The sequence below is a fragment of the Sciurus carolinensis genome, chromosome 6 (genome assembly GCF_902686445.1).
Source record: "Sciurus carolinensis chromosome 6, mSciCar1.2, whole genome shotgun sequence".
NCBI lineage: Eukaryota > Metazoa > Chordata > Mammalia > Rodentia > Sciuridae > Sciurus > Sciurus carolinensis.
Window position 1 is genome coordinate 116,231,875 of NC_062218.1, and position 18,183 is coordinate 116,250,057.

The window sequence follows — 18,183 nt, forward strand, 5'->3', positions numbered from 1 at the left end:
AAAACAAAAGGGAAACAGCTTTTCTTATGTACATCAATAAAATATAATTGTATTTGCAGAATTTAACAAGGTAAGGCCACCACAACCTAGGAATCTGCAGTGCATGCAGTTTGCCTGGTTCAGGATGTGCTATCACTCACGCTGCTTCAGCCGGAAGCCACTTTCACGTACCACCAGACGCTGCAGGAATGTGCGGCCAGATTTGTAGCTTATTGATTTAAGGGATGTTCTAATGGTTAATGCTGCTAGGCCCCAGCTCTTTATCTGAATGTTTTCTCACAAGGAAGATGGATTACTCTGGCAATTCAATTTCTAACAAAATCTCAATATACTTGAAGGAATTCCAAGATTTCTACTGGGAATACTTTGCTGCAGTTTTTCCATTGTGGTTTACAGCAGCATGTAGTCCAAGTTGTCTTGAGTATGCTTGTCCTATTACACGAGTTTCTAGAGAGCAGCAAGATGGGGGCCTTTCTTACCAACCTAAGAAGGCAAATATCTGACAAAGGCCATCCTGACAAACTTGAAAAATCAGTTACTTTTTTGGTATCATATGTAAAGAAGACACAGAGGCACACTGTATGGTGCACCAAATTCCAGTTATTGTTGCAGGTGAAACACAAATGAGTTGCTTAAGAGGGAAGCAATCTGTCTCATGCTTTAGATGCTGAAGTTCTAAATTTCAATCTGTGCATAATTATATCCAGAAACTATGCTATAACTCTGCTCTTTAAATAAATATAGTTATTCTGTAAGGAAGTTAGGTGATCTGAGACAAAGAAATAATGTCTGTTTATTAATCCATAATTAATGTTTATTGACTAATGCTTTATAAAGTACTTATTACATAAAGCCATGTACAAGGAGACTGGGCTTCATCAGGGAAGGAAGGAAGACTCGGCAAGGATGAGACAGAGGAAGTTAATGGGAAAGTCTGCAGCAGGAGGGGACCTAGAGGTTCTGAGATCTAAATATAAGACAGGCAGTAAGGGGAGCAGGCATGAGGAAGCCAGAAGGCAGAGGGTGCCAAGTCATGCCCAGGGAGAATCAACAGCAATTCTGCCTTTATCTGAAATATAATGAGAAGCTATTGAGGGATTTTAAGCAGAGTGAAACAGGATCAAATTGTGTTTTGAAAAAAAGACTTTGGCTGCCACTCAGAGAATGGACTGAAGCTAGTTCAAAGCAGATACAAGGAGATCAGCTCAGTTTCTGGAGGATCATGGTATATGATACGGAATAGTAGTTGGATGCTAGAGAATGAAGGATATGACCTGGTGATGGATTAGATGTTAGAAGTGAGCAAAACAGAGAAAGATGTCAGGGATGCCTCTTAGGCTTCTGGCTTGTATAACCGGAGGGTAGTGGGAGACCAGAGTGAGAGTGAAACTGATGATCATAAGTAAATAATTGTCCCTGCTCATGCAATGGAACATATATGCTAATATAAAAATATTAGAAATACTAATAGCAAAAAACAGAGCTACTGATTTTCAGTAAAATACCCAAATGGGACATATACATGCAAATGGCATATTGTGCCTTCATCCTTTGCCATTCCAAATCTTAAAGTTTACTTGAAGATCCATGAAGATCCATGAAGCTATATTTAGCTTAAATAGAGTTAACTAAGTTTAGCAAAAAAAGACATAATACTAAATACTATGAGTAGTCTATAGCACCATTAGTATGCCAGGGAGTAGCTCAAGGACAAGGAGAAAACACAGCAGGGCAGCTAGAGAGGCTGGGGATAGAGAGAGGGGAAGTCTTTGTGTGAAGAGGCCCTCTGAGGAAAGACCTGGATGAAGTGGCAGGAGACAGCCGTGAGGGTATCCAGGAGCCAGCATCCCCAGCAGAGGGAACAGCAAGAGCTAAGGCCTTGTACTTAAACTTACTGTCCACCCACAACTGAAGATGTGCTAGACACACATGTTTGAATGTGGGTGGTGGTGGTTGTGAGAGGGAGGCAGGACAGCTGGTTTGTGACCATTATTCAAGGGTGCAAATAGGATGCTCTGATAAAAAGGGAATGGGATGGAGGTATTTTATTACAAGGTTGAGTCTATCAACTCATGATCTGTGATCCGATAATTAGGGCTTCCCCGTGGCCCCTCTTTCTTTTCACGTCTTCTACTTAAACTCTGGGTTTTGGCTTTACCATATGCATGATAAAATGTCTGTTGACTTCTTTGCCACCCCAATGAGCACATAAGATCCATGGCATGGGCAGAACTGTTATTCACTTTGATGTCCATTAATTTGAGAGTACATAGTGTGTAGTAATAGCTGGTACTTAATGTGTGCCAAACACAGGTCTATTTACTTTGTTTTACCCATCAGTATTAATACAACATCCATTATTGCTTAAGTTACTCAGGAAACTGTCCTAATACTTGTATCCCACTGAGAAGCAATGAGAAGAAACATAATTTGGAGTAAGGTTTGTTGTTGTGTTTGATGGAAAGAACATAGTCAACACATCTAAAGCTGATGAATGGCCAAGCAAGATGAAAAATAAAATCATCCAGAGGGTTTGGCTGCACTCAGGTCACTGGGGACCTTAGAAAGAGTTGTTTTGAATTTCCCAGAAAAATCAAAATGAAGACCAAAAGGCATGTTTTTCAATCTGTTACAAGGGTACTCTTTTGACTTCTGATGTTGAAAGCTAAGAAAATAGTATTCAATTATTACCATGTTATGAGAAGATAATGTTCAAATGTCTAAACTGTGAAAACAGACACTCCTCTGGCTTTTTGAAGGTTGATATATCTCCAGAGATGTTTTCATGTTCAACATGCTCTGGAATAACAACTTCAACATCTTGCTAAGAGGCATCATAATACAAGAATGCGAGGTAAAGTAAAATTTCTCTTCAAGTTATGTGTGAAAGATTTGTAAGAACATGTCATTAGTATGACACCTTCTAAGGTAACAGGAATCTGACTTATGAGACCAGGTTGGCCAAAATTCCAAGAAAATAGATGTGATGACTGGCCCTCCCATTTCTGGTTCCATTTACTCTTCTAGAAGGTCTTCCTGTTCTTGGTTGTCAAGTAAGGTGTACAGCATATAGTAGGTGCTGCTTAATAATGAGAGTGTCATAAAATATCTTCACTCTTCCATTAAGTATCCTGGCTCTTCTTGTCCATGGTGATCCATTCTCTATACTTATGCAGGAATTTTGGTCAGATGCACAAAATAAACAATACCTACAAAAAATACTTAGGTGGTCATTTTTAAGATAATACTTTACAAACCCTCCCTATTAATCTACACTAGGTTGCATTAAGAATATTGGCTGGGGCTGGGGTTGTAGCTCAGTGGCAGAGTGCTTGCTTAGCATGTGTGAGGCACTGGATCCTCAGCACCACGTAAAAGTAAACAAAGTTATCATGTCCATCTACAACTAAAATATTTTTAAAAGAATATCTGCTAAATATAACATTTAATATAACATCTATTAATATAACATGCATATTTGTTAAATATGGGAAGCAATTATCCTCACTGAAAAGATTTTGTAAAAACAAAACAAAACAAAAAACACTGTGAAACTACTTATTACATCAAAGGCAGATCTGACCAAGGTGCTGAGGGGTTGCTCAACAGAGCAGGGCTATGTTTCAGCCACCTTACCTTCAGCTGACAGCCAAGTGGGTGATCTGAGGATGGGCTCCCTTGCTACAGACAGCAGTCCCCTTTCTCTTGCTGGTGATAAGGTTTTATTGTCAGAAACAAGGAATGCTTTCAATGGATCATTTATCTACTGCTATCTGGTTGGTGTGCTATCTAGTGACTGTCAGAAACAATGGCTGAAAATTCGCTTTATGCAAAAAGTGAAGAAGGCAATTCAGACAACAAGGGATATACCCATCAACCATCTGAGACAGGGCAAGTCGGGACTTCCCTGAGTTCTAATGTTCTTATTGGCCAACAATACTACCTGCCCTGCCTATATATAAGGTTGCTAAGAAAATTAAATAAGATAATGTCTCAGAAGGTACTTATAGGGACCTGTGTAAGAGAACACTTTAAGAGGAACTTCGGGAAATTTGATTTTGTAGTATAGAGAAAGCAATCAGACTAAAAGACTGATTATTTTACTTAAACCAATTAATTACATTCAAAATTACAACTTTAAAAAATATATACTCAACCACCAAGGATGCTTCAATCTAAATGGGAGTAGAGAAACCCTTCACACACACACACACACACACACACACACACACACACACACAGGCACACAGCTTTTGGGAAGCATTTTTGAAAAAGGTGATAGCCTTGAATTTGAACCCACAGCATCTGGATAAAAACAAGAAGATGCCCAAATAATACAACCAAAAAGAAAAAGAAAATTCAAGAATAAATATCTTTCCTCTTTACCCTTTCTTGGTCTAATTCAAAATAGCCTAGTAAGAAAGAAAAATTACATTTCCTCCTAAAAGGCTGGCCCCAATTAAAATTCTAAATGTCTCTTAGACCAAGAGCACTGGTTTATTGGCAGATTATTAAGCCCTGGACCAATGTCACTCTGTTAGACCTGTATTAAAAACGTGGTTTATGTGGTGCAGGGTCAGATCAGTAAAGAGCTGTTAGCAGATGACAGGTTTGATTACCGCTGGCTGCAGGCAAGACGTATGGATCCCTGAGGAACAGCAGCACCGGCTGGTGGGACAGTTTGCTGGAAAGGTCAAGAACAGGCATGTCAGCATCAGGGGACGACGGTAAACAGAAAACACTACAAACTAGCTTTGAGGGGATCAAACTGCTGTGTGGGGATGGCTCAGGGTTTATGTATCTTACGGTGTGGGTGAATAATAGCAAACACAGAGGGAACGGACTGGCACCGGCGCTCATCTGCTACACATTTCTTTGTGGAATCAGAAGCAGATACACAATCTTCACAACACATCACTGCTGAAAAGTACTTTCTTAAAAATCTTGTAATATGGTCATAGATAAAACAGTATTCTTGTTACTCCCACGAAACAATGTAGGTCTTGTAATCATTCAGTCCTAATTAGAATGGGTCACTCCTGTAACTCCCTATCAAATATTTATAATCTCAAAACCAACAAAGGCCTTCAGGAAAAACACAACTTTAAACAATTATACTAGATGTAATTAGACATTTAAGAAGACCACAGTCTTGTTCTTCCCCTGAATAACTCTTGCTTGCCTAGTATGAGTTCTTACCTTGACTCTTCAGATTCTGTCTCATCAAAAGATCTAAATTTTTCATGAAAGAAAAGAAAAAGAAAAAGATCAAATAAGCTGGGTTAGTATTTACACCAACAAAGGCAAAAATGGCCAGTATTCTTAGAGCATTGAATTGGGATACATTGAAAAGAAAAAAAAAAAAAATGGAGCTTTAAGTTTGTACTGAGCCACAGCATGGCTGAGGACTCATCATAAAGAATCCTAAGGTCAGAAGATTCTTGGATTTCCATTTTACTGAAGATCACTCAAGAGATCCCACCTTTATTATTACTTTTGGGCTTGTGTAATGATGAGACAATTTCACTCACTCTCATTGTTAATGTCACCTCTTAGAGTACATACAAATATATGAGCTTAAACTCCAGTAAACACAGGCACACAGGTTGGAACTGAACACACCAACAAACAGAGTATTAGGTAAGTGTGGTCTATAATTCTGGCACTGGGGCAAGTGGCCCTGAGGAAGCAGTTCTGGTGAGGAGCTGTGACAGGTGTATGCAGCTCCCACCCAGCAGACGGCTGGGGTTTCATACCATTCAGGGTGTAGCAGCTTGATAATCATGCAGTTGGTGTGGCTCCTTTCAGGTGGGCTTGGAGGCAGTGAAAAATGGGTAAAACCTTTCCCTAATGACTCATTTCTCTGGAAACACATTTGCTCTGACGGCCTTCCGAGGTTAGTCAGCTCCAGCCATGTGCACAGCAGGGCAAGTGGCTTGTTTCAGAATTAATTCTGCAGGAGAGCCTTTGCAAACTGTTAGTGATATCAAACCTCTAGTTCCTTGGGGGACAGCGAATAGGATCTACAGTCCAGCTGTGAGGAGTTCCCATGGGAGAGGGAGCAGTGAAGAACAGTGAAGAAAGAGGGCTTGTCCTGGAAGGCCTGGGCTCTACCAGTACAAAGCAAGAGATCTCAGAGAAGGCACTGAATTCCTGTGTTTGTGTTTTCATGACTGTAAAATGAGGCGAGTTGGATAAAATCATATCTAAAGTCTTTAGCATTTTAAAAATATAAGAAGATACACACCAAGGGAATATGGGCTTGGTTCAAGTATCCACAGATTAACAAACTGTCCCTAAATGAGCCATATGGATTCATAATTTCCATCATGTACCATTCCTCTATGCAACAGCATAATTTAAAAGGTCAGTTCTTCACATCTAAACATGAGTTAGTAAGCCTTGACCATTTGGAAGCAAGATGGGGATGAGGACTAGGAGGGAATTCCTCTGATTACAAGTAGAGGGCGAGCAAGTGCCGTCCCAACCAAAAGACTGGGTGCAGCCAGTCTGCCCTCTGGGCACCACTCTGGGATATTTGTTAGGCCAATCAATTACTGAAGAATAACTAAAATCATACACCTGATATGTAAACAACAGTGCTTACCCACAACTTTCTGCCTTTGGTAGAGAGGGCAAGTGTCTCACATTTAGGAAATCAAGAAAGAGTTTGGGAAGTTCTTCATTTTCTAAAATGACAGCCTGTGAAAGCAGAAAACAGAATTAGAAATTGAAGTGAAGTTTGCTAGGCAATCAATCAAAGGAACTATATCAAAAAGTCATAACCGTCCATCAAAGTCCTTACCGGCAACATTCTCACAATCAATAGGAAGAGTGGTCCCCATTTTGCCCACCAAGAATTCAGGCTGACACATGTGCTATGCAGCGCTGACAAACACTGCACCTTATTTATTCACTCAGCTGGCATTCACAGAGCCCCTCCTATGCTTCAGATGTTTTTTAAGAGACAAAACAGTAGGGAAGCTGCTACATCTGGTCCCTGGCTTCAGGGAGATTCTAATCTGGAGTGAATATTTTAAACCCTAGGCACATCAATAATCCCACCAAGACATGTCATTAAATATTCCCTACTGAGTGATAAGTGGTCTCATGTACACACATATATTTCTACAAGGGACCACTACTATTTAGGAATATTGTAAATAGTTATTTCTAACTGGAAGACTTAGTCAAAACCCTCAGCTATCACCTCTTTTGGCACTAGGTTCAACTGACATTTATTGCCGCGTGGAGAGCGCCACTTAAAGGGTCAGTAACAACTCTGCCTGCTAAGTGTAAATCAGTGTGTATATTGAAAAAAAATCTATAGAGTTCCTTCATTTAAAGAGCTCTGCTAAATAGCTGGCATAATGGCATAAGCATGTCAGTACTCAGAGATCTGCATTATGCAATTTCAAGGAGAAATCTGATGAAGAACTATACAGTGCACTTTCATATTTACATATTTTTTTAAAAAAATCTTCCAAGAATGTGTGAACTGATTGCAAAATTGTGATCCCCCTCTCCTTTTTTTCCCCTAAAATATTATGGAAGGAAACAAAATATAATAACTTCTGAAATTAATTTAGCTATTTGTAAGAATTCTTTTTTATAACATCATGGGAAATTTTTTCCCCAATAAGCACATATTGTTTAATGAAAATTAAAGGTGAAATATCATCCACACAGCTAATCAGAAACAGTTAGGTAAGATGATGAACAAGATACAAAGCAAAAGAAAAAAGCTCAAATGCTGTGTATCTTACATATTCACAATTCTCAGTAATATCTTGATTTTTATCTGTAATTTACATATAAGTTGCCTTATTTCTCATAAGGCTTTGGAATTGTTGCCCAGTTCAGGACTCGGATGAAATGAGGGACTCTACGAGTTGCCAGTCCTGCTGGGCTGAGCTGCTAGTGCCCAAGCCTCTCGCTGTTCAACGCCAGAGACGCATCAGGAGCCAGCACCGTCAGGGGGTAGGGACTGTCACTATCACTCACAAAGTCCACTGCAGCCATGGGAGCTTAAGGAATAAAAGAGAAGAAAAGTGGAAATTCTACTTTATTCATTAAATATTTACTGGCATCTGTTACATAAAGGACTGGGACACAGCAGTGATTTCTATGGGTTCAAAGGAGTGTGGGTTGGTGGAGAAGACTAGTGATAAACAAGTATCCACACACACACAATTTCAAACTCAGAGTACATTAAGAGAATCAAAATTCTCAAATGTTTTTCCATGTATCCATATATACATGTAAATACCTGTGTATATATACCATATATGTATATATAATACTCTTTCTCTTATCATAAAAATAGAAAACTGCAAAGTTCAAAAAATAAAAATAAATGAACCTCTGCCCAGTAGCATAATTCCATTACTCTTGCAATTAATTTCTTCCAAATCATTTGACCTTCATCTAAATTTTTACCTACCTAAGGGGATTTTTGGAATGCCCAGAGGTCATTATTTCAGTGCCTGGTACTCAGAAGCTCTGGGAATTATCACACATAAGAAACTCCAAGGAATTTTTGCCAGGATACAAGTTGCAATGGTTATCAAGTTGTTACTGATATCTGTTTAAGAGGATGATATAATACCTATTTAAATAATAAAGCTAAACATTGTAACAAATGCAGAGCTGTTCACTGGGGCAATAGCTTTAATTATCTATACAAGTGCTAGCTTTCAGATTAAAAAAAAGGGGGGTATAACATTCTTATCTCCACCCCCACCTTTTTAAAATAAATTAAATCAATAACAAGTGTGGGACACTTTTAATGACCTGAACTACTTAATTTCCAGGATCTTTAGACATGTCATCCATCACTGCAGTATGGAGGAAGACATCTCTTGAGTGTTCAGGGGGTTACTTTGGTTTTATTAATGCAAGATTTAGGGAATTTTAACAAGGTGAATTGTTTATTTGCCTTGACAGATTGGCTTACAATGCACTGGCTGCATCTACAGCATGATCATTAATGACAAAAGACAGGCAAAAAGCTGTTTACACTGCAACACAGGGACGGGAATTAATCCTGGTCAGCCTCCCCAGAGTTCTCCAAATAGATGATCACATTGTTTTAGGTAACATACACTGGCAAAAAAAGGATACAGAAAACTCCAGAAACTTGTATTTATTTTTGTTCCCTGAATATTGTCAATTAATATTTCCCAGAAAACAACGACCAAAATGTTCTTCAGGATTTACAGTCATAAAGAAGGAAGCACTGGAAGGGGAGGGGGGCTAGTTAAGCAATCAGTTATGTGGGCAGGAACATTTCCTAAACTCTGTTAAGAAAATTAGTATGAAAAGAATTAATACTTAAGTCCAAACAGAGATGAAGAGTAATATAGCAGAATTTACCTAATTTAATATAAAATGTACAAGTGAAACGACTGTCATTAATTAGTACAGAGATGCAAAAGAGGAATTAAATTAGTTCAACCAAATCTTTCTGTTCATAAACATATGATCTCACTCAGGAGAGACTGAACAGTGAAGTGGGGCCTCACAACTGTTCCACTAACTTTGTCTTGGTTTCTTGAGAGTTGCTGCTAGGGAGGGATTGCCCCTTCTCAAAGCTGCACCCTGGCTCATCCCAGGGACTCAGGACCCTCATCTGGTTTGGATCACCTAGTTTTATTCCACAAAGAAGCTCTTAATTTTTTTTTTAAATCACATTTTTGAATTAAAAAAATCATATTTCCCCATTATTTTAGATTGCTTATCTTTATTTTTGATTAATCTTCAACAGTTAGTCATTTTATTCTTTATAGAGGCAGTGTGGTGTATGAAGTATGTGGGCTTTAGAGCAAGACTGGGGTTCAAATTCTTCCTCTGTTACTTTAACAGGAGATGTCTCCAAGAGTCTCTGGTACACAATTAACATTTGAGAGGTGTTAATTTTCTTTCCTTTGATCATTTTTGTTGAATCAATGCCCAACAGCCTATTTTATCCATTTTGGAAGTTCAGATTATCGTCCATCTAGTGAAAAGAGCTTCTTAGTCTTCTGTGATTCATGGATTGTTTTGAAAACTGGATAAAAGTTGAGCAGCTTGCTTGGTAACAAATACACAAACATTTATAATGGTGTTTTCAGAGGAAGAGGCTCTCTGACCACTGGCAGCCCCGTGAAGGACACCTGCTTCTAGCTCAACTGTGGCAGTCACGCTGCTGGGTGCACTTATTTGGCTGGGCGTCTGACACCCAGGCAGGCCTGTGCTGAATGCCAGCTCCCTAAAGACACACTGGCCTTCCTGCTGCCGTTTTCTACTCTGTCAATTAGAACCCCGCTGGAGTGTGTGCTGCTGGGCTATTAGAACTCATTAATGTTTCTAACCCTGGGATGCAGTTGAAAATATTTATCTGGCAGTGAGACTACCGTGGCAAAGGATTCTTTCTGATAGACTAAAATCTACCCGTTCTAGAAAGTAGTTTATATTTGTGGCTTCTGAGTCTTCTACATACAACTAAGAAATGCAACAATCAGCAGTGGGGAGGGTTCCTAAAGTTGAAAAAAAATGTTATGGAAAATCATTTTAAACTCTATTGCTGCTGGGCCAGGGTACGAATCACAGCTGGTGAAAACTAGTCTACTGCACCTGTTAGGAGAGGGGCATTTTGAACTGTGGGGCAGTGAAGGGTCCTGGGTCCAAGGCTGTCTAATCCATTACCTATTGACTCTGCTGCTTGAGTTCTGGTGCAAGCTGGCATGCATGGCCCAGTCATGAAATCATGCAGTAAGACATCCGAAATAAAAATAAACATGAGAAGTTGGAGAAAAAGCTAGAAATAAATCCTACTATAAGCAATGAGTAAATACTGCAAGAGGCAGAATGAATTACCCAGAGGCTGGACAGAGTGGCTGTACGTGGGCAAGTGCTGTGGGTCTCAAGTGGTAGATCACCAAGATGTGCTGCTCTCACAAGGTGTCAAATGAGCTGAATCATCTTCTCCTCCCCTTTAGTGCAATATGACCAAGTCCCCAAACAAGGAGAAATAAGAATAAATTTAGGAAGAAACTCACACTTGGTGAGGTTCCCCCACTAGTGGGTACTACTAGTACAGTGAAATGAGGCAGAGAGGGCTGAGGGGAAATGATCTTTAAGTTGGCTAACCATTCTGTTAAGGAGGTGGCCCCTGGTTCCCCAGCATGTTCAAAGCTCTTGAAACAAGAAGAAAGTATGTCCCAACCAACAAGGAAGAAGTCTATCGCTAAGCCTATACAAAGTGGCACACGTATGAGTAGAGAAGGTGTCAAAGAATGTCTAAATAACACGGGCCCTTTAATACACGTGCAGATGGGAGATGCTACAGGATTAACAGGAAGAAATTTCCAAGCAATTCATCACTTAGGAATATACTTAGACTGAAAATTAGATAATTAAGATGGCATAAGAAATGAGGTTAAATCAAAGAATTGTAATAAGTGTATGATATCCTACATGACACACTTTGACTCTACTACATCCAACTGATAAATATTAAAATTTGGCAATTAAGTATATTTTGTAAGAAGCAAAAAAAATATTTTCTTTATACAGTGTTACTCACTTTCATAAGAACAAATGATTTCCCTTAAAACAGACCAGATGATCCTTGAAAATGTAAATAATAAGAAAAAAAATCTCATAATCTACAAAAGCATTAACAAAAAAGTTGCCTAAATGAGGCAGAAAAACATCATTGCTACGAGCTCAGTGTTTACTCTAGAAGAAATGTCTTTTTTATTGAAAAGGTGCAATTATCATCATGTAACACAAATCACAAAATCCCGATTTTTCTACCTTATCAGCTTTATAAAATCATGTTCCCAAAGGATACCATTGATTAGTTGCACATGTTCTTTCTGTGACATCCCAAATACTTAATTGTCAGTTATCTTTTCTTCTTCAGTGCATAAAATGTAGTCACAAAATTACAGAGGGACTTGTTCTGCCTTAACCTTCTCGAGATGCCATCATACAGTAGAAAACACTGGTAAAATATCACAGGATAACGCCATCCGACGAGGGAGACATATAAACACTGTAATGATTTCCCACGAGTTTCCATTTTAGAAAATTGTCACTAAGGCGAGCATAAACGGTGACACATCTCCACCGAGGACACAGTGAAATCGAACGCTGGCATTCTAGTTAGGTCCAAACCTACCCAGCAGCCAATTATAACAGGAACAGAACATCTTGTTGAAAACTTGGACAAGACCACTTTGCTAACCTTCCACGATCACTGCACAAAGCTGTGTTGTTTTCACCAGTTGGATCCTTTTATTCCTTTCTCAAAATGTGAAACACACACACACACACACACACACACACACACACACACCCACACACCTTTTCCCCATTGTCTATCAATGTTGCTATAAACTGTAGGGAATCTCCCTGTCACAAAAACCAGGATACTGAACCAAGTCAGAAGGTTTACAAGAGTCCTTTAAACCCCTTTCCCATTCCATCTAGTTTGGTTTGAAATGTCTGATTTGGGGGGTGACAAAGTTCACCACGACAGTTTTTCCTTTCTTCACCATGAAAGATGCTTCAAACCATACCTATTTCAGAGGTGCTGCTAAGAACAGGAAGAGAGAAAAATCAATACCTCCTCACTGCAGTAAGTGGGCTACAGTGTCACTGTCCTCTGGGACCCAAACCTACTAGCTCACAGAGGCTTTGCAGTCCTCAGTCTTAAACAGACATACATCCTAGCACTTGCTCACCATTTCACAAAATGAGCCACAGTAAGGTTAGCAAGGAACACTTTTAAAAATCTATCCAGTAAACAGATAGAAGGATAAAGACCATCTGAAAAATAAAAATCAGGTGGTGTTTCTGAAGAGCCCACTGCACCCTTTTTTGTTTGCAAGGGACACCATTCCCAAGATGTGTCTACCCTGTGTCTCAGTAAAAACTGTACTAGTCATGGAATTTAAACAGATATCTGCTAGGGTTTCACAGGGCTTTGCAGATGATGGTGCAATAAATCTGTGGACCTGCCCTAAAAACTGAAAGCTAAAAAGGGCCTATTTAAGGAATAATGAATCTGTGCAAAGAAATAACGTAATAGGGCATAAGAAGATTTGAAAAACTGGAATATCACTTCTGAATAATGTGACTGAAAAGATAAAACTAACTACAGAATAGTAGAAACTGGAAAATCCACTATCTTTTTTAGGTATGTTAAGATCAAAGCTTATGTTGTATATTTCTGGATTATCTTTTCATAGAAAAAATTTATCCTCTATGAAGTACAAGCATGATGTTGAGGATACAATATTTAACCAGACAAAGATGGCCTTGCTCTCCCAGGGTTTACCTTCTGATGGGGGCAAGGTGGACAGTGTTCCAATAGTCATAATAAATGAATGTGAAATTACAAATTTAGTACCTTGAATGGAAGTAGCTAGTTTCCTTAATCATTGTTACAAAGCACACTTATTAACCTGTGGCATGAAGGAAAGCTTCCCCAGGGAAGTGGCCTTTGAGATGAGAGTCGAATGCCTCCAAGAGGGTAAAGGGAATGGGATATTCCAAACACAAAACACAGCTTGTTCAGAGGTCTGTGAAGGTGGAAGCATGATAGTAGAAAAACTGAAAGGCAGCTATAGAAAATAATGAAATTGAGGAATAAAATGGGAGAACTGGAGCTGGAGAGGTTGGGTGGGGTTTCTGGGTCATGGGAAGGAATTTGCCTTTTTTGCTGAGTCAACTTGGGGGACATCAAGTAATCGTATATGGATGGGTGGTGGGTAGGGTATCTAGGTGTACATGACATGATCTGAATTCCTCAGATAAAATGGTCTTGCATGCAGTCCTTTCTTTGGTTATCTCTAAAATGCTTCTTAATCAATCCACTGAGTTAATTTTTTAAAATATTTTTTTAGTTGTCGACAGACCTTTATTTTATTTATTTATATGTGGTGATGAGAATTGAACCCAGTGCCTCACACATTCTAGGCAAGTGTTCTGCCACTGAGCCACAACCCCAGCCCCTAATTTTAATAATTATATTTTTAATTTTATATTGGTTCATTTTCAAATCCACCTGCTCTTTTTTTCTTGGATTTTTGGTCTTTTCTTAGGCCTTCTATTTTAAACATGTTTTGGTATCCATTAAATTGTTGTTTTACTTCAAGTTCTTGGGATCTAATCTTGCTGGTGTTATGTGTATGTCTTGACTCTTTCATAGCTGATTTTTTTCTGTGTACTGTAGTTTTGGTACACGAGCTCATCTTCAATAGGACTTTATCTACAGGAATCCACTGCAGACCAAGTTCAAGGTATGTCCTCTCTAAATGATTTTGTTTCTGTTCTTAATAATCCTAAGAATACAATCTGATTTGAGCCTATGATTACATTAATTTTCTAAGCTGGGCCTTCTGAGACCATGCAGGTACTGAAAATGTAAGCTCTAACCTCTCAAGAAACATTGTTAAGAAGCATTAGGAAAACTTTTGTCCATGCTCAGTGAATTCTTCATATAGGTTAATATTCTCAAAAGTAGGTTATAGACTATAGAGAGTTAATCCTTACCTTTAATTGTGATTGAAAAGTTCAGAACCTTTATTTGTACTTATGTTAATTACAAAATAAAGAAATTGGTCTTTTCTAATTTTAACATGTATGGGTTTATAGTTGTTCACATATAAAATCTTTAAACAGAGTGCAATCTTCAAACATTTTTTATTGACAAAGATGTAGAGTGATAGGTTAGTAGACTTTGCTTCTCACTATAGCATGGTAAAGAGTTTAAAATAGCCAGTGAACCAACCAACACCACTTGAAACGGTCTCTAATCTTAGCTCATTCTGAGGCAAGCTAGGTGAGGGTGCAGCTCTACTATTGGAAAAGTCCTTCCCAACTCTTTACAACTGGTCAACACTACCTCATCTTTCAAGTCAGGCCAAGTCATGTTTCCCTTAGGAAACTTTCCCCAAACCTCTAGTGGACTAAGTTATCTTTTGGGGAATTTTTTTTTTTGGTAAGAGAAACAGTTTATGACATATGATGATTTGATGATTAATGCTGGGTTGAATCAAATTAACTTTCAATAATTTTAACCAAACAAATGTGGCAATTTTCACGTGGTTTACAACAATATTTACTTAATGCCTATTCTCTGCCAGGCTTTTTATCATATTTAGTTCTCACAATATGATAAGACATTATCATTACCCAAATTCTACATATGAATTGGGGCTCAAAAAGGCTGAATTACCTATGTAGTTTCTCAAAACATAAGGGACAGTCACAATTGAAACCCAGGTCTCTCAAGTTCCAAACATTTATTTATTTATTTATTTATTTATTTATTTAGTGTTGCTGGGGATTGAACCTGACTGAGCTATATCCCCAGCTCCCAAACTACTATTTAAATGGATGAAGTGATTCACAGATTCATTACTTTCACAAATATTTATTGGCACTTTCTGAATGTACAAATGTTCTATGCTCACAGTTTAGCTTCTCACTGAATTTTCTTGAAACCTTTCACCTTTCCTTATATGTATTTTTCTATTAGTATTTATAAGCTTAATTTGTAACAGATAAATTTAAGGCAGCAATTGAAATTAGCTCCTTTATATCCATGTTTATAGCAGCACAATTCACAGTAGCCAAACTGCAGAACCAGCCTAAGTGTCTATTAATGGATAAATGGATAAAGAAAATGTGGTGTATAGATACAATGGAGTTTTATGCAGCCATAAAGAAGAATGAAATTATATCATTTACAGAAGAATAGATGGAACTTGAGAACATTATGTTAAGCGAAATAAGAAAAACTCAGAAGGTCAAACGTTGTTTTCTCTCACACCTATACGTTAGAGAGGAAAAGGAAAAGAAATATGTTGGGGGGGTGTTATGAAAATCAAAGGGAGATCAGCAAAGGAGAGGAACCAGGGGAAGGGACCAGAGAAGGGAGAAGGAAAAAAATATAAAAAGAAATTGGTTCCTTTAAATACATTCTTGATTTTCCTTTGACTTTAAGTTTATCTTAAGACCCCAACTAATTCTTACAAATATATAAAGGCTTCCAGAAGAAGAAAGGCAACAAATTCCGCTAATCCCTCATAAAATTTAAAAAACTGAAAATAACGCAAAAGAAAAACAAAAGGATCTGGCCTCATAACATTTCAAAACTTATATGACAAATTCTGACCAGCTCAATTTCTTTTCCACAAATGATTGGGTCAAATAACTTCAAATTGGTATATGTGGACTGGAATATAGTGCAGTGGTAGAGCACTTGCTTACCATGCTCAAGGCCCTGGGTTCAATCCCCAGCACTGCACACAGTAAAATAAAACAGTCATATAACATATACATGTGATCCATTTAAATTGCCTGTGTCTAATAAAAATGTGCCTCAACTATACATTATAGATAACACCAGACATTTTATTGATGCAATAGAAAAGAAATTCTAAAAGCAATTATAAACTGGCCACTTCTCTGAAAGTCAAAACTAAGATCAGTGAACTAACTTACACATTTGAATAAAATGGTATGTTACCAAGCAAACCAAAGTTGATTCAATAATTAAATAATGTAGTAAGGCACTAATTTAAATACAAATTATAGAATATGCTTATGGAAGTGCTGTCTTATTACTTAAAAGAAGAAATGGTAATCACAGGTAAGCTTGTAAGATGTTGCCTGGAAGTAGCCTCAGGAAACAGGTTTTAATGAAAGATTTACAATTAGCATAGCCATGGGTGTTGATGAATTGATGTTTTTAAAGTGCTTAAAGTGCTTGAAAACAATCTTCTCTCTCAGTCCCTTATATGTTCCTCCAACTACCTAGTTTATTCTTCTGATTTATTTAATGTTCTTTTTCTTTATATACTGCACACTTTGACCCAGTTCCAGCACAGCTGGGTTTCAAGGGGTATAATTTAAATGGATTAGGCCTTCCTAGGTACACACATTCCTACTGCACTGTATAAGACATAGTATACTGGGTTAACATCATTTTTTTCTTTTTAACGAAGAACTTCAATACCATTTTATATTTATCCAGTTATAAACACTGCATTGAGTCACCTACTTAAATGCTACAGTATTCAATTAAAGTTTTACATGAATTTAGCAAACCTTGGCAAAGCTTGAAGTGCACAGCACTTAGTGTGAACACAGTGGCAAATGACTAGAGAGTGTGACAAGATACTTACTTCAAGATATGTAGAAAGTCCTCAGAGAAACAATACAAAGAATGAAAAGTGGCCTTTGTGGAGGCAGCTCAGAGGTCTAAAGTTAAAAACAAATCTATATAGAAATGGTAAAGAAAAGTGGAAGCAGGTGCTTGGCTCTTCACTGCAACAAAAAAAATGTGATGACCTTGTTCACACAAACACACAGGAAGGCCAATAGCAGCCCCAAAGGACAACATCAAGGAGGACAGAGCACAAACACAGAAAGATGAGAAATGAGGCCTGTATGTACGGAGCTGGTAATTACTGCATAGTAAGTCCAAGCTGGAACCTGTTCTCCGGGGGCTTGGAGGGAATACTCCAACCCTCATGCCAAACCCAGCACCCAAATACGTCCTCCAGTAACTTGGAGTTGAATTAAGACATTTATTGAGGGACCTATATCTAATAATGAGCATGAACCCTCTCCTGGGAGCTTTACAGATGGTACCAGCTTTTTCCTGACAGGCCCCAGGTGTCGCCAGGAAGTAGGCACAGAGTGACTGCATGGAAAGCCTCTCCACCTGGATTCTCTGCCTGCTGCCTGCCACTGGAGGTGTGGCACCCGCAGACAGCAAGATCCAGCCTCCCCCTCTTCCTTATTAATGGAATACCAGTTTTGTTGGGGTGTGTGGCAAGGTGTCAAGTCAAAAGAGCAAATAACAAAACCAATGAAAATAACAACTCTTCCCACAGTGTTTCCCAGTTCCCCTTGGCTTGTGATGCAGATCTGGTCAATAAGATGTCTGTTGGGAGTCACGGACTGGGAGAGATCAACCAGCTTCCTTAAAGTGAACGTCCTCCAGACTCCACTGACCTTCACCTCTTTTGCTCATTTCTTTACCCTTTTCCTCCTTCCTCTCGCTGGAATGTGGACATGATCTCTGAGTTTAGCTGCTGTTTTGTGATTATGAAGGAAAGGAAAGAAGAATCAAAGATCTCTAATCCCTGCTCATCTTGAACCAATGAACTAAAAAAAATC

General features: G+C 38.5%; 1 protein-coding gene across 5 annotated transcripts in view; it reads right to left on the reverse strand.

Annotated features, from left to right (window-relative positions):
* Positions 1-18,183, reverse strand: part of Snx24 (sorting nexin 24) — a 155,693-nt gene that overhangs the window by 1,513 nt on the left and 135,997 nt on the right. For 2 of the 5 annotated variants that reach the window (XM_047556717.1, XM_047556714.1), the window contains 5 exons: positions 6,608-6,702; positions 5,200-5,232; positions 4,620-4,684; positions 3,637-3,708; positions 3-3,209 (listed from right to left, as the gene is read on the reverse strand). In XM_047556717.1, the coding sequence (XP_047412673.1) occupies positions 3,169-3,209; positions 3,637-3,708; positions 4,620-4,684; positions 5,200-5,232; positions 6,608-6,702 (306 nt within the window). In that variant the 3' untranslated portion in view covers positions 3-3,168. Of the gene's footprint in view, positions 1-2; positions 3,210-3,636; positions 3,709-4,619; positions 4,685-5,199; positions 5,233-5,992; positions 6,111-6,607; positions 6,703-18,183 lie in introns of those variants that run through there. The other 3 variants (XR_007109191.1, XM_047556716.1, XM_047556715.1) reach the window with 3 other exon arrangements.